The sequence below is a fragment of the Phasianus colchicus genome, chromosome 16 (assembly GCF_987193195.1).
Source record: "Phasianus colchicus chromosome 16, bPhaCol1.hap1.1, whole genome shotgun sequence".
Classification (NCBI taxonomy): Eukaryota; Metazoa; Chordata; class Aves; order Galliformes; family Phasianidae; genus Phasianus; species Phasianus colchicus.
Window position 1 is genome coordinate 9,828,068 of NC_143451.1, and position 14,114 is coordinate 9,842,181.

General features: G+C 53.9%; 1 protein-coding gene across 2 annotated transcripts in view; it reads right to left on the reverse strand.

Annotated features, from left to right (window-relative positions):
* The window catches only part of PRKCB (protein kinase C beta), a 78,209-nt gene extending 65,306 nt beyond the window's left edge, over positions 1–12,903 (reverse strand). Inside the window, exons 1-2 of one of the 2 annotated variants that reach the window (XM_031606482.2) lie at positions 12,608–12,902; positions 12,383–12,414 (exon numbers count right to left, since the gene is read on the reverse strand). In XM_031606482.2, coding sequence (XP_031462342.1) covers positions 12,383–12,414; positions 12,608–12,777 — 202 coding nt within the window. In that variant the 5' untranslated portion in view covers positions 12,778–12,902. Of the gene's footprint in view, positions 1–12,382; positions 12,415–12,607 lie in introns of both variants that reach the window. The other variant, XM_031606481.2, reaches the window with a different exon arrangement.
* Positions 12,904–14,114: the final 1,211 nt, after the last annotated feature.

Here is a 14,114-nt window from a genome sequence, read left to right on the forward strand (position 1 = left end):
CATCGCTCAAATCTTCACAGAAAGAGATCCTGCCACGTGGCAGGCCAGAAACAGAGAGAGAGGGATATTGATTGCCATAACAGCAGAAGCACTGGGAAAGGCTGCAACAAGAACAGGCTGAGGCAGCTGGAGCCTGCACGTGAGATGCGCTCAGCCCAGGGGAGAGCTGCAACAGGACGAGGATCTGGAAACTTCTGGGGTTGGGCTGGCAGCGTTCCCCATCGACTCCTGCAGCACCAGCGGTGCCTGGTGCATCCTGAGCTGGGCTGCAGGACAGCTGCACTCCATGGACATTGCATTGCTGTCCCTTGTCAGGATGCTGAGAGTCAGGATCACCTCTGGGAGCCTCATGCAACGGGTGCATTGCCTCAGGTTTTGCAACTTGTGATTGCGTTCCTTCAGGCAGGAGGCAGCGCGCAGGGCTCTGGGCTTGCACCAAAAGGAAAGTGAGCTGTGAGCCTGGTGCTATATGGGTGCTGCTGCTGGATTGTAAGGGCTGATGGAACCCCACATGCACGATGGATGGGATCACGCTGAATTAGAGCAGGCAGACAAGTGCACAGTGCTGCAGATGGGCACCATAGTCCGTAAGAGCAGAAGTAGAAGCCCAGGCTCTGGGCAGGACTCAGAACACAGTGATGCAGCACAGAGGGAGGTGACAGACCAGCTGAGCTGCATAGCCATGGTGTGTGCTGAAGAACCCTCCCAGTACCCACTGCAAGGCAGCACACTCCATCAATGCTGCAAGGGGAAGGCAGACAGGTACGCCTTGCCTGAGGTGAGGGACAGCAGTGAATGGCTGAGGACTGCCAGTGCTATGGAGAACAGTATAACACCTGGAGACCTCACAGGTGACAGCAGCAGCACCCTGTACTCCTCCCTCATCTCTTTCATGCAAGCAGGGCAACATCACATCCCTCATCTCCCCCTGAAATCACCAATATGACAATGCTAGGACGTTATGTGACAGCGCAACTGAGATCTGTGCCTCAGAAATGGGACACTGCAGGAGTACCAGACAGAGAGCACCAGGCTCAGGTCCACACCTGAGCTATCGGGGATGCCAGGCACGAGGCTCCCCAATGGAACTGCTCCTCTCTGTGCAATGGGTTGGCAGCTCCCATACAGCGGGGCTGGACAGCAAATAAAACCCAAACAGGACAAGAGCTGAATGTGCAATGACCCAATCAATGGGAACAGCTGCCTCAACTGGCAACAGTCTGCACAAGGCTATTGCAGACCCCACAGCCTCTGAAGCAATGGGAAGCAAGAGGCACATTCTTTATGAGCATCCATTGGCCCTCACGTAGGAAAAGTGCATCAAAACCAACAGGAGGGCACTGCAGACACCTCCTTCACTATAACCTAGCAGCTATGCAGCAGCTGCCTCAGCACAGATGCACACATGACCTCTGCTGCCCTGCAGGGCCACATCCGTACTCTGGAAGCTTTGTGAACCATTGGGGATAAAAGAAATGACCCAGCACTCCTGGAAGGTTCCCTGGGTCCTGTGCTAAACAGGTGGGCAGTAGCAACTGTGCAAGAACATGTGCCATCTCCATAGCCAGGTCATGGACCAGAAAGCGGCTGCCTCATGGTGCTGCTCCATGGGATACAGCCCCACAGCAGGCTCACTCGCTGCCAGTCCTAAAGGCAAAAGCTTTAGCGCCCCATACAAGTCAGCAGCGAGCTGACAGCTATTATTTTAGGAGTCTCCATCTGGACCCATTGCAGCATCTTGCAGCTCTAATTTAGGGCACAGAAGGACGCAGGAATGGCTGCGCCTCCATCCCGGCCCCACGGAGCACTGCGGGGCTGCAGCACACACGTGGCTGCGGGAGGGTGGGAAGCAATGAGAGCACGTGTCCCCTGAGTGCCCTTAGGGAATTCGCTGCTTTACAGGTGGAAAATGCACTTTGTGCAAAGAGAGGAGCACCTCGGGGGGAGATGCCTTCAGTCACTGCAGTGGGAGAAAGCTCCTCATGCTGCGAGGCCATGCAGCATGCACAGCCGCATCTCAGAGGTGTGCAGCACAAGAGAAAAGCATTGATGTGGGATTCCTGCCCCACCAAAGCAGCTGGCCCAGCAGCTCCAAGCGCACTGTACCCAACAGCCAAGAGCAGTTTTACCCCCATACAGGATTACGGCTGCATCCCATGCCCACAGCACATCCCCCGGTACAAGGAGGAATGCAGAACTCCCCCGTGCCTCGCACCCCTCTTCCTCCCCCTTGGGAAGTTACCAGCCCAACCATGTTATTTTGAACCTCTCTAAGCACTGACAGAACACTGGTTGTTCACATGATTTTCCTCTGGTGTTTTCAAGAAGTACTCTTGTTTCACTCTGACATGGTGGAAGGGAAATTGCAGCCGAGCAGTGAGGAGGGAGGAACTTGCAACAGAGCTGCTGGGGCGATGGGTGCAGAAGTGGGATGGGCAGTGAGCCCCCACCAGCCCTAGGAACTGCTCTGTGGGTGGGCAGCAGTCCCCCTTTCCCCCCCCTTGGGAATAGGAAGCACCTTCCAACCCCTCCATCTGGGCCCAGGGAAAGGGGAAGAAGATTCAAGTTACAGAATTGCTAACTTATGGGGGATTACCAAGAGGAACCCTGCAACCCGAAGGACACAACAGAGCTGACAAAATACCAGAGTTGGCACAGAAGGGGCAGGCAGGAACTGACCAGGTCCCAAATGTTCTGCAGCAAGAGACAGAGGCAGGGACAGCACACAGGTCTGTACCACTCTCATCCAGGAACACGGAACCAGCATATGGCTACACAGCTCCTTTTTCTGGCTCTACAGAGAAGCATCTAAAGCAATTCATAAGCAACTGCTAGATTCAGTATTCCTTTACAAGAATCACAGCCTTATAATTTCTGCAATTAGAAAGGGAGTTCTTCTTCACTGATCTAAAATAGAAGTTTTTGTCACAAATTACTGGCTTTCACTCCCCTCATACCTGAGCTTAAACTGAAACTTAAATGGAAATTTACAGGAGAAGCAGAAAGTGAGTCAGTCTGCCCTTCGCAATAGTCATTTATTTTCATCCTCCTGGACTCAGATAATAGTAACAGCAGAGATGATCGCCTTCTTCAGAATTCCCTGCAAGATGGGGAGTGGGCTCTGCACGTGCTGTGCAGCAGTGCTGCCCAGCAGGAAGGACATCGCTGTGCTGTGCTGCTCACACCAGGCACCTTCCTGCAGGCACTGCTCACACTGCTGTTACCCCACATCTCCTACCCACACAGCAGCTTGGTAAGGAGGCTGAGGCAGATCCCAAAGGTCCCCTCCCGGAGCCATCGGCTCATGGCCACAAGCTCCTCTCTTTGTGCTGTCAGCGCTCCACAAGCAGATGGCACAGCAGGAACAGGTTCACAGAGCGCATCTCAAGGTGCTTTGCTGTCACCCAGCAGCAGAGCTGATTCAGAACTACACTGCAAAGCCTCCCCCTGCCCCGATACATGCCTGCGAGTGTTCGGGTCAATAGGGGACTGCTGGTAGGGAAAGAAATGCTTTTAGGTATATAATCAGGGAGAATTTAATTCTGCTCCAAGGTTGGGAGAAGCAAGCCATTTATCACGCAGCTTCTGATGACAGCACTTGTCCACAGCCTGGATGAGAGCTCTTCCCTTACAGCAGAGAGAGAAAAGCAAAACAAAGGAATTCAGACTGAATTGTTGGGCATTGAGACACATATTCCAATAGTTTCAGGGAAGGAAGAAATTTGAACTGCAGAGTTCGAATTTACTTTAGCAAAGATTCTCCATAAGGGTTTGGTACTCAACAAAAATGCAAATCTCCATCATGGTTTCCTAAGCAAATGAGCTATTGTTACGTTTTTTTTTTTCCAGTCCAGCAGCATCCTGTTCTGAAGATCTAATAGCAACCCTACTGAGCAACTGCTAATTACAGCCTCTCCTCCTGCCAAAAGCTCAGTCCCAGAGCCTCCAAATGACCCAAGGAGAGAGACTTCATCCATCCCAGAAGGCAGCAGGTCAACGGTTCTGCCATAACCTCTACCACAGCCACACAGCTGCCCATGCTGTGCCCGCTGCAGGCTGCTGTCCTGGCACACACCCCACTGCCCTCAGCCACAAAGCATGAGGACAGGCTCAAGGACAACTCTCCCACCAGCATCCCACTTCTGCAGGCTCTGTACTGCAGCACCTGGCTCTGCTTCCACTGCGCAGCCGTCTGTAAAATGGAATGCCCCTGCACCAGGAGGGGATGGCATCAAGGAGGTCACACAGTGACAGGAAGGGACACAGTGCTGAGATCTGGGCAGCTCGAAGGATGGCTGCTGGGCCACAGAATGACTGCGTCTGAGGCAGGGAGAACCCTAGCAGAAGCACTGCGTTCGGCTCCTCGCTGCCATGAAGGTCACTTTGTCTCATCCGGGAGAGCTGCACGCTGCTGCCACAGCCCTACAAGCCTCATTTCCAGGAGCCTTTGGCCCTGAGGCACTTCTCCATCAAAGACAGATGAATAAGATACATTTGAAAGTTAATGGGCTGAGCTATTGGAGCCGGCCCTTAGTTGCACAATCACAGACACGGGCGAGCTCGGCTCCATGGCTGCTGCCCTGGGCAGGTGGAGGTGCAGGGGGCTCTGCTGCAGCCCCCAGCTCTCCTCGCACGAAGACAGCTCCCATCCCTACAGCTGTGCTGGATCTCAGCACTCCCTGCTGCAACACCAGCTGCTGCACAGAGAGCCCTGAGCTCCAGCCTGCCCCCAAGCTGCTGTTCCTGGCTCACCAGGCACAGCTGGAGCAGCCAACTCTCGTCTGAGGGCATGCTCCTGGACAAGGAGCTGAGGAGTGGCAAGGAAGCACTAACGCTGCGACAAAGCTAACCTCCATCACGGTGAGGCAGAGGTTGCATCACAGCACAAGTGGCTTCCAGAGCTCGCACCAGCTATAAACCACAGCTCGAAGGGTTCTTTCAAGCCATGCATGAACACATCAGGAGAGGTGACAGTTATCATCAGCACTGACAGCACCAGAGCTGCAGAATGCAGCGCATGGCACTGCCTCACCTCCCGCAGCTGGGCAGGGATACAGACACATCCAGGGCTCAGCCCCCCGCTTCAGCTCCTGGTCCATCCCCCTCTGCTCGGCTGCCCCAGGGCAGCATTGAGTTACAGAGCATTTCCAAGTATTCTTGAACGAAGCAAAAGCATTTAGCGTAACAAATGCAAAGAACGAATAAAACCTAAAAACAAATTACTCAGCCTCTTTGGGGAGGCACAATATTAACGATCTTGACAAGCCCCATCATTTTGCTTACGAGGCAATGCTGGAGGTCCCAGCCAAGCAGCACACTACGATGGAACGAGCTCTGAATCAGCCTCTCCCCAAACCACGGCGCCGATAAAGGCGGCAGAGCTGGAGACGCGGTAAATAATGACTTTGCACTGCGTCAGGAGCTAATCCACTCAGTGATGCAAATTTCATCCGTGGGCCACTTCCCCCTCACTCCGGCTTCTCACTGATCTTCCAGAACAGCCTTCGGATGACTCCTGCCTTCGCGGCGATGTCACTAAGTTGCACTGAGCCATTCACCAGCGCCAGGACGACTTTCCCACCTCTTCACAGCCACACGCTCTCATTCTTCAGCTATAATTAGAAACCATGAAAACGCTTTGTTCATGCGCTGAGGGTGGCAGCCCGGCGATGTGCTGGCTGTGCTGGCTGCTCGTTGTTCTCTTTGAAGGTGAAGCGATTCCTGCATGGCAACGGAGGGACCGATGGGCAGAGGCCGAGGCATCGCAGTGTGATGAAGACAACTGAAGCCCAAACGTAATATGACTCCCAGCCATCCTGAGCAGCCAGCTGTTGCCACTGCCTAAAAGCCCATCTTGCTCAGAAGACCCTTTGCAGAGCCCCCTGGTTTTGACTTTACCTTCCCAGCCATCCCCACAAAATAATCCATTCTTTCCACTTGTTTGGAGCAAGAAAGAGTTTATTCCTCTGAGGAATCAGCACCTCCAGACAAAAAGGAAAGTTTGCAGGTAGACTGCATCTCTAAAAAAAAAAAAAATAATAATCCCCAAACCCACAGCTGGGTGTAATGGGAGCTGCACTGCAATGCACCTGAGGGCAGTGAGCCCCAGATCTGCAGGTGCTGTGATGTGTCACTGCTGGGCCCTTCAGCAAGCACTGCCTGCACAGCCAGGGTCAGCAGAAAGCATCCTGCCTAGCACATTTAAACAAGATATATAAACCTGGCACAAAAGCCAGACCAAATATGGAAGCAAACTGAGCTAAGGAGATGCAGCACCAGTGTATCTGATGCCAAGTGTAGCAGTAAGGCCTGGGCCACACTGCACTCATCCTGTGCCACAGACATTAAATTCTGGAAGCAAGAGGTTAATAGTTTACAGGTGCTCATCTCAAAGCAAGCAGACTCAGTAGAATTCTGGAAGCACAGGATAAGCAGGGCAGCTCTGAGCAGAGCAGAAAGCAGCCCAGACTCTCAAAAGCCCTGGGCAGGGCTGCAGCTAGGCTCCAGGTCAGCATCACCCAGACACAGCCATGTGGCTAATGCCTGCACACTGCCCATTGGCTGCAAGCATCCCGACTGGGCTGCACATGCCTACAGATCCACGTGTGGGGCAGCTCAGTTTGAGTGTGCCCAGTGGCAAGAGAAAGCATCATGTCCTCATTAGCAGCAATTAGCAGCATCGAGCAGCAATTGATGCACCCCACGCCTGCCTAACCTTGGGCAGCTTCCAGGAGAGAGGCACTTGGTAAGCAACAAGAGGAGCTAACTGCCTTCCAGGAAGCACTTCCCAGGAAGAGGAGCACCAAATTGCAGCTGAAGCGGCTGCAGGAACGGCCCCGAGGTGTTGTGCACTGCAGACCCACGTGCAGCCAGCAGCCACCCACCCCACAGCACCCCACACCGAGAGGCTGAGCACAGGGAGCTGCAGGAAGACAGCTGCCACTGCCTGCGCACACATTTCCCTCGGAGGGAAGCGGGATCAGCTGTCGGAAGCAATGGGGAGAGCAGAGTCACTGCACTGACCCCATCCGCACCATTCGTGCTTCCTCTTGCAGCAACGAACAGCCATATAATCCTCAGAAGGAAAAAGACAGCTGCTGGTGAGTTGGTGGTTTAATTGCACAGAATTCAGGTGGCCAACCCAGAGCCTATTATACTTTCCAATGGAGAACAAGGTTGAGAAATGCTTGCAGATCAGAGGAGAGCCCAGCAGCACTAACCCAGAGCAGCCACAGTTCCCAGAGCCCCCAGAGCAGCTGCACATCACCTCCACACATTGCCCAGCAGCCCCGGGGCCTCCTTCCTTCCCGTGCCCCCACCCCTCTCTCCTAGGGTTCTGTGGATGAGATGATGACAGTGTGAGCTGAACAAGGCGCTGCTCGTTTTGTTTCCTGTGGCACCACTTGGAACAGGTCCGCCTTGCCCTCACCTCCCTCCTGCTGCAGGCAGCATGCCGAAGGCCATCAGACAGCAGTGAAGGATTTTGGCACTGGCAACACAGTGACACCAGAACATGGCAATGGGAGCCCAAGGCTGCATGCACCAGGACAGCTGTGTGCAGAGCCCCGCTTCTGTGGGTGCATTCATCACCCTTCTCAGGCTGTTTGTTCCCAGCACTCTGCCTTCCATCACAGCTCTTGAAGAAAACAAGGAAAACACTGCCCAGAAAGCCCACGGCCACTCCTCTCCCGCAGGGAGCTCATTACTCACCTTTTCTAAATGGTTCTAATTGATGGACTTTTAGAATAATGATTCACGGAACCACGCTGGAGGAATTAATTGCACAGCACCACACACCCCCTCTGCTCTGTGCTGCCCTTCAGCCCGCACCATGCAGCAATGGGAGCAGCCCACAGCTGGGCTCCAGCAGGTCCAGAGCCCTGCTGAGGGCGATGCACAGGGCTAATCCCCTGCATAGCTACTTTCTGCAGGAAAAACACACCCAAACACTTCTCCTGGATGAAATCCCATCCCCTCTCTACCCTCACAAGCATCTCTCCTTGTTGCCACGCACGTTCGAGGCAGAACAGAAGACAGTACTCCAACATTTCCCTTCTGATTGTGCACTTTTTAATTATGTGTTGCAGGCAGCTCTACCCTGAACTAAATAATGGGCACAGTCAGAAGTTAATTTCTTAGTCATGGTGCTCACGCAACTTCTTTGCTGATAAATCCAAAGGGGGGCTGGACAGCACCGATGAGTGTATCCAGCTTGATATTTCGGTCTACTCAAATGCCTTCAGAGGAGTGAGAGCCCTGCTTGCTGGCTGGGAGGGCAGCAGCACTGCCAAAGAGCTGGTGGTACTCCTCAAGCTTGAGCTCCACCCCTGCACTCACAGAACCCACACTGAACTTGAAGAGGAGAGACTTAAGAGGAGCTCCTGCCTTATGCCAAAAATTCATCATACATGGTCTTGTTCTGCTTTGCGGCCCTGGTGGTTTCCTCTCAGGGGTCCATCTGCAGAGATGGAGGCCCAGCAAAAACCTGCAGCTCACTCCCCAGGAGGTGTCCCTGGGACAGGGGACCCACGCACAGCCGTACACGGCCACATGCTCAGCACCACCTCCAGGCACCAGCACCCCACGAGTCCATGAGGCTGGAAGAATTCACAGGATCGCGTGCAAACGAGCCAGCAGGCACACGGCAGAGCTGATGCCATCTGCTGCGGGTCTCCTTAGGGACTGCCCAGGCACTGAATTCTCCCGGGAGGCTCAATTGCTGGAGCAGTACCATCACAGAGACTCAAATCCTTCACCGGAGCCCTGGGACCAACAGCTCTGCAAACCTATGGTGCATGGAGCCATGGGGCTGGCTCAGAGCCCCCTGCCTGGCCCCAGTCAGCAGAGATACCCCAGGAAGGAAGCTGACCACTTTGTCATCAAACTTTTAAGATCACTGTAGGATGACGGTTACCTTGGGAGATAAAGAAAAATCTACCATGCTAATTGCAAAGGGGGAGGGTGGAGAGAAACCACATCCACTGAGCAACAAAAATGAACCCTTCAGCACTGTAAGGAGACACTGACAGGGCTGAAGGTATCAGTGATCCCTGCTGAACCTGATAGCCATGGGCCAGGCTCTGCAAGAGGCCTCCGCCAGCCCAGATTTCCTGCCCAAAGAACTCCAAAAAGCAGCTGAGGAAGGAGGTATCCAGCACAGGAAAGAGCAGGATTAGAGAAACCAGCTCCATTCAGGCTGTAACACTCATCTTAGAAGGAGCTCTGGTCACACAGCCACAACATGAAGGGACACACACCTCCTATTTTCCCTGCCAGCTCAGTTTGATGCAGCCCTGCAGCAGCACCGACCACCTGGCACAGCACCGGGGTCCGACCCCACTTCTCCCTCCCCCCCTGCACCACTGCCCACAGCCACAGAGCACTCCCTGCATCACAGACCACACTGCCACGTGCTGAAAATTGTACTACCACCAAGAGACACACGGAAACCCTCCAAAATTATGTTTCCAATTTCTGCTGCATTATATAATTAGCACCATTTGTGTCGCAAAAGTAATTGCAGTAACATTTTTAATTAGTCTATTTGAACACTAACATTTCTCCACTGTGCATAATATGTTGACACGAAATTACTGGGTTTGAGGCAACTCTGAATGATTGGAGTTTGTTTTGCTTTTGTTTCTCCCTTGCTTCACGCAGTCAATAGCAGCGCACGGCCGATGAGATGAACCCAGCCCTGAGCTACGCTGGGTTTCACTGCAGTGGGTTTCACTTCCGTCTGGAGGGCAGCGAGGTGGGGGAGGAAGGGGGTTGTGACAGCTGAGAAATACATGAGAAACACTCCAGGAGGAGGTGAGCCCTGCCTGACACCCTCAGGCACTCAGGCTTTGTAGTGAGCGTTGTACCGAGAGCAGAAGAGCACTGGTGTTGGAGGGCTGGGAGAAGAAGCTGTGGAAGAAGGATGCGCATATGGGACCAAGTCTGGAAAGGTTAAATTTGAAAGGTATCTTTGCTTACTGTGTCACTACTAGGGGAAGGAAGTGAACAATGTACCCAGAAAACTCACTGTAGGAGATCCAAGCACTCATCACTGAATGGTGCCCTTTTTATTCCTCCCCTTCTCCTCCTAAGGAACCAAGATCCTTCTTTCCAAGATCTTTCCTACTTCGTACACATGAAAGCAGTGTAACAGATGCAGGTTATTTTTGCTTGTAACTGAGAATCACATTACGTGACTCCTCACCTCCCCATGAGCACCACTTCCCAGGCTCTGGGTCAGGCACAGCCCAGCAGCACAGCATTAACTGCAGCTGAGCAGACCCTGCTGACAGCACAGGTGCCCTCCTAATGCCTCCAGCACACCCAGCACCCCGACCTACGGAGCCTGAGAGCTGCTGGCCAACAGGAGAAAGGTGCCCCAAGGATGCTAAACAGGAATATGAACAGAAAAGGAAATGCTAACAGAGGCAGCGGCTCCCAGCAGAAGACGACCAAGAGCTCCATTATTGACAGCTTCCAGAAGTGTTCCCTTCAGATGTATGCAAGGATAAGGAGGAGATTGCATACAAGGATAAAGAGATTAGCAAGCAGTTAGGTGGCATTTGCAGTATACATTAGTATTTCAAGCTACAATGAGTCAGTTTCTGCAAACTTCCTGCCAAAAGTCACAAGTAATGAGCTAATTAACAATCTAATTATTGCAAATGCCCTAGAAAGAAATCAGGGCACAGGTGAAAACCTACTTAAGCATGGCAATAAGAAACAGCTTAGAAACAAGACAGGCATAGCTATGTTTCCAGCCATCCCTGATAACAGTAGGATACAACAGTCGGGCAATTATTAAAGTTGAATTAAAGCTGTTCTCATGTCTGTCATACCAGAATAACCTGGAAAGCAGTTTCTATGACAGAAGGATATTACAGACCAGTCACACACTTTTGGCAGCATCGCCGAGCACAGCAATGAGCACTGCGATGGGAATCCTATGGTGTGATCACAGCCCCGCAGCCTCCAGGAGGGCACAGGAGCTCTGTTCTGCCCCACGGCCAGGCATGGACAGTTGATGGCCAACAGCTGTGCATCAGTACCTCTGATGCTGCTCTTATGGATCCCATTTACTACCTTTATACTAGAGACAAATTTGATATCAAAAACCTTAAGTTAAGCCTCAAAGCAAGCCCACAATGACAGGTTTCAGCAATAGTTCTCAACAGCTGAAAGATGCTTGGAAAGGTTCAAATGATCTGACATTGAATACTACAGGAAGAATGGAGCAAACAACCATGAATTACACAGGAGAAAAGAACAAGCCCTGCCCCACCCTCAGATGACCCCCCCTTGTCCCCCAGCCTTCCCTAGGGCACGACAGATTTCAGAGCTGCTGTGTTTGTACAAATATGCCCACCAGCACACTGCACACACCATAAGGAAAGGCGGAATTAAGGGCTAAGTAAGACTAGGAAGACACACAGAGGTATAAGATGCACAGAACTCTTTCAAATAGCACCGCTTCACTGCCTGTCTATGGAACCTCAGGTGGAGGGGAGCGCTGCCCTGAGGAGCAGCAGCAGGACAGGTTGCAGCATTCCTCTGCCCCAGCAAAAGCACCAGCATCTGGGGGTCTGAGGCAGACAGCAGCCTTGGTGGGTTGCCCAGGTCACCCAGGAGCACGAGGCACAAGTAAGGTGTGCCAAAATGAGCCGTTCCTGTACTACTGATTTGTACAGTGGTTTTATTCCTTATCTTGGCATTCAGACTCCTGCCAAAACAAAGCTTTACCCAAATCCTCACTACAGGAAGGTGACAGTGCCAGCAATTACAAGGCTGAGTGGTGAGCCCAGGGCTGTAACCCCACACAGGTGGGACCCGCATCCGCTCCTCCTCTCCTTTGCTGGGGATCTCGCAGCCTCACAACAAGAGCCAGGGAAAGGAGGGTTACCACAGCTTGATGTGCAAGGCAGCTCAGAGAGCCCCTCCTGACCCCTGGCACTATCAGAACCAAGAATTCCACCTGTAGTAACCCAGCAGGTCTCACAGCACATTTTGCTGTAACGCCTCATTTTTCCCCAGCAACACAACGGAGCCATTGAAGTTCCTCAGCCTGCACAGCCACGGCCCCGCGCTGCCGGGCCAGCTGCCCGCTGCCATTATCAAACCACTACACATTAAATGCATTAAATGTATTAAAAACCATCAAACTCTGTCTCTCTTTTTTTTTTTTTTTAAAGGTGGAGGGGGGGATGCGAGGGGCAGGGATGAAGGGAGTGCCTATGCAGCCTTCTACACTCATTTCGGGGTGCCAAAACCCTACCCACGAGCGACCCTAACGCACCGACCGTCTGCTCCAGATTAGGGTATGAAATGACGAAGCTGCTTCTCAGCCCTGTCCCTGTGCCCCGCGATCCCGATGCGCGACACTCACCTTGACACTGGAAGCCCTGCTTGCCGAAACCCCTGCGGGGAAAGAGAGAGAGAGGCTGAGCACCGGGAGGGAGGGGGGACGGGGCAGGGTGAGGGGACCGGGAGGGGGGGAGCGGGGTCTGGTGCGGCTGAGGGGGGTTCGGGCCGGGGATGGGGAGCGCGGAGGGGGTTTGACGGGAATGGGGAGGGGGGATGGGGTGCGGGAAGGTACGGAGCGGGCGCTCACCAGATGAAGTCGGTGCAGTGGCTGCAGAAGGTGGGCTGCTTGAAGAAGCGCGCCGTGAACTTGTGGTTCTTCACCTCGTGCACGTTCTTCTGCCGCAGGGCTCCCTTGCGGGCGAAGCGCACCGGGCCCTCCTCTCCCTCGGGGCCCGGCGCCGCCGGCGGCTCGGCCATGCTGCGCTGCGGGCGCCGGGCTGGGCTGGGCTCGGCTCCACCCGGCTCGGCTCAGCTGCGGGGCTCGGCGGCGCTCAGCACCTCTGGCTGCAGCTGTGGCGGGAGGCAGCGACACACACCGGCAGCGCCCCGCCCCCTCATCTACATATCACCTCAGCCCCGCCCTTCATCTGCATAACAAGCCCCGCCCTCTAGCGAACAGACCCCGCCTCCCGCTCGAGCCTCTCGGCCCGAGCCCCGCCCCCCACCCCCCGCTTTGCATGCTGATTTGCATAGCGCCGTGTTGATGCGCGAGTGGGCGTGGCCCGACGGGGCTCCGCCCACGCGTTGATTTGCATACAGCACCTGCATCCCGGCGGGCCGTACCGCAGCCCCGTGCCCGGGGGCGCATCCTCGGCCCGTGCCGTGCTGCAGACAGGGACGGGGCGAGCGTGAGTCACTGGGCTGCGGGCACGCAATAACAGTAGAGACAGTAACTGGGGTATAAGCATCCGCGGGGAAATCCTGGCTTCAGGTCACTCGCAGGAGGCACCTAAGCTGGGTGATGAATGCTTGCTGCAGAGCTGGCAGGAAGACTGCTGTTCCCAAACTCAAAAGCTTTACAGTGCTAAAGCCAGGATCGTTTGTTCTGCCCTGATTTCCTGCAAAATGTGAGCCAGCAGCAGCCCGGGAAGAGGCGATGCAAAGCTCAGGGGTGCACCTAGGGTGATCACAGTACAAACAATAGCAGTTCAAAAGATTATGGTGCGATTACAGCTCCAACAATAACCTCATTTTCCCATCTCACTGAAGCCTCCAGGTCAACTCCCATCCCATACCAACCGTCCTCCTCACCCCCTGCCCATGGCACTACAGAGAGCTCCCCCCCACCCGTCCTCCAGAGTTACCCCCTCAGCTCTCCTTGTGCCAACCCCGTGCACTGAGCCTGCTTGGGGAGCATTAAATCAGAATGGAAGGCAGCTTTACCAAAACATAGCAACTATGACTGTGACTGTCTCTGCCCTGCCTTATCTCAGCCCTCCTGCCCACAGGTTCTTGCTCCAAAGAATGCCCTCCGAGCTTCATGGAATTTGGTGCCCAGGAGGGCACCAGAAATAGGCCCAGAGCTGCTATTATGCAGCTGTTTAAAAAGCTCCATTATAATCATAAATCCAGAGCTGACCTGTCCTGCTGGCAGTGTCTTTCCATAAGCAGACAGCTTGTTACTAACACCCAGCACCCTGCAATCTTAATGCTAAGGAGGGGAGACAAATTGCAGGCATCCCTCTTCGTGCAGAGCTTTTGTCCCGTGGAGGTGCAGAGACGTTCCTGGCTGCTGGCTGGAGGCGGTGCAGCTG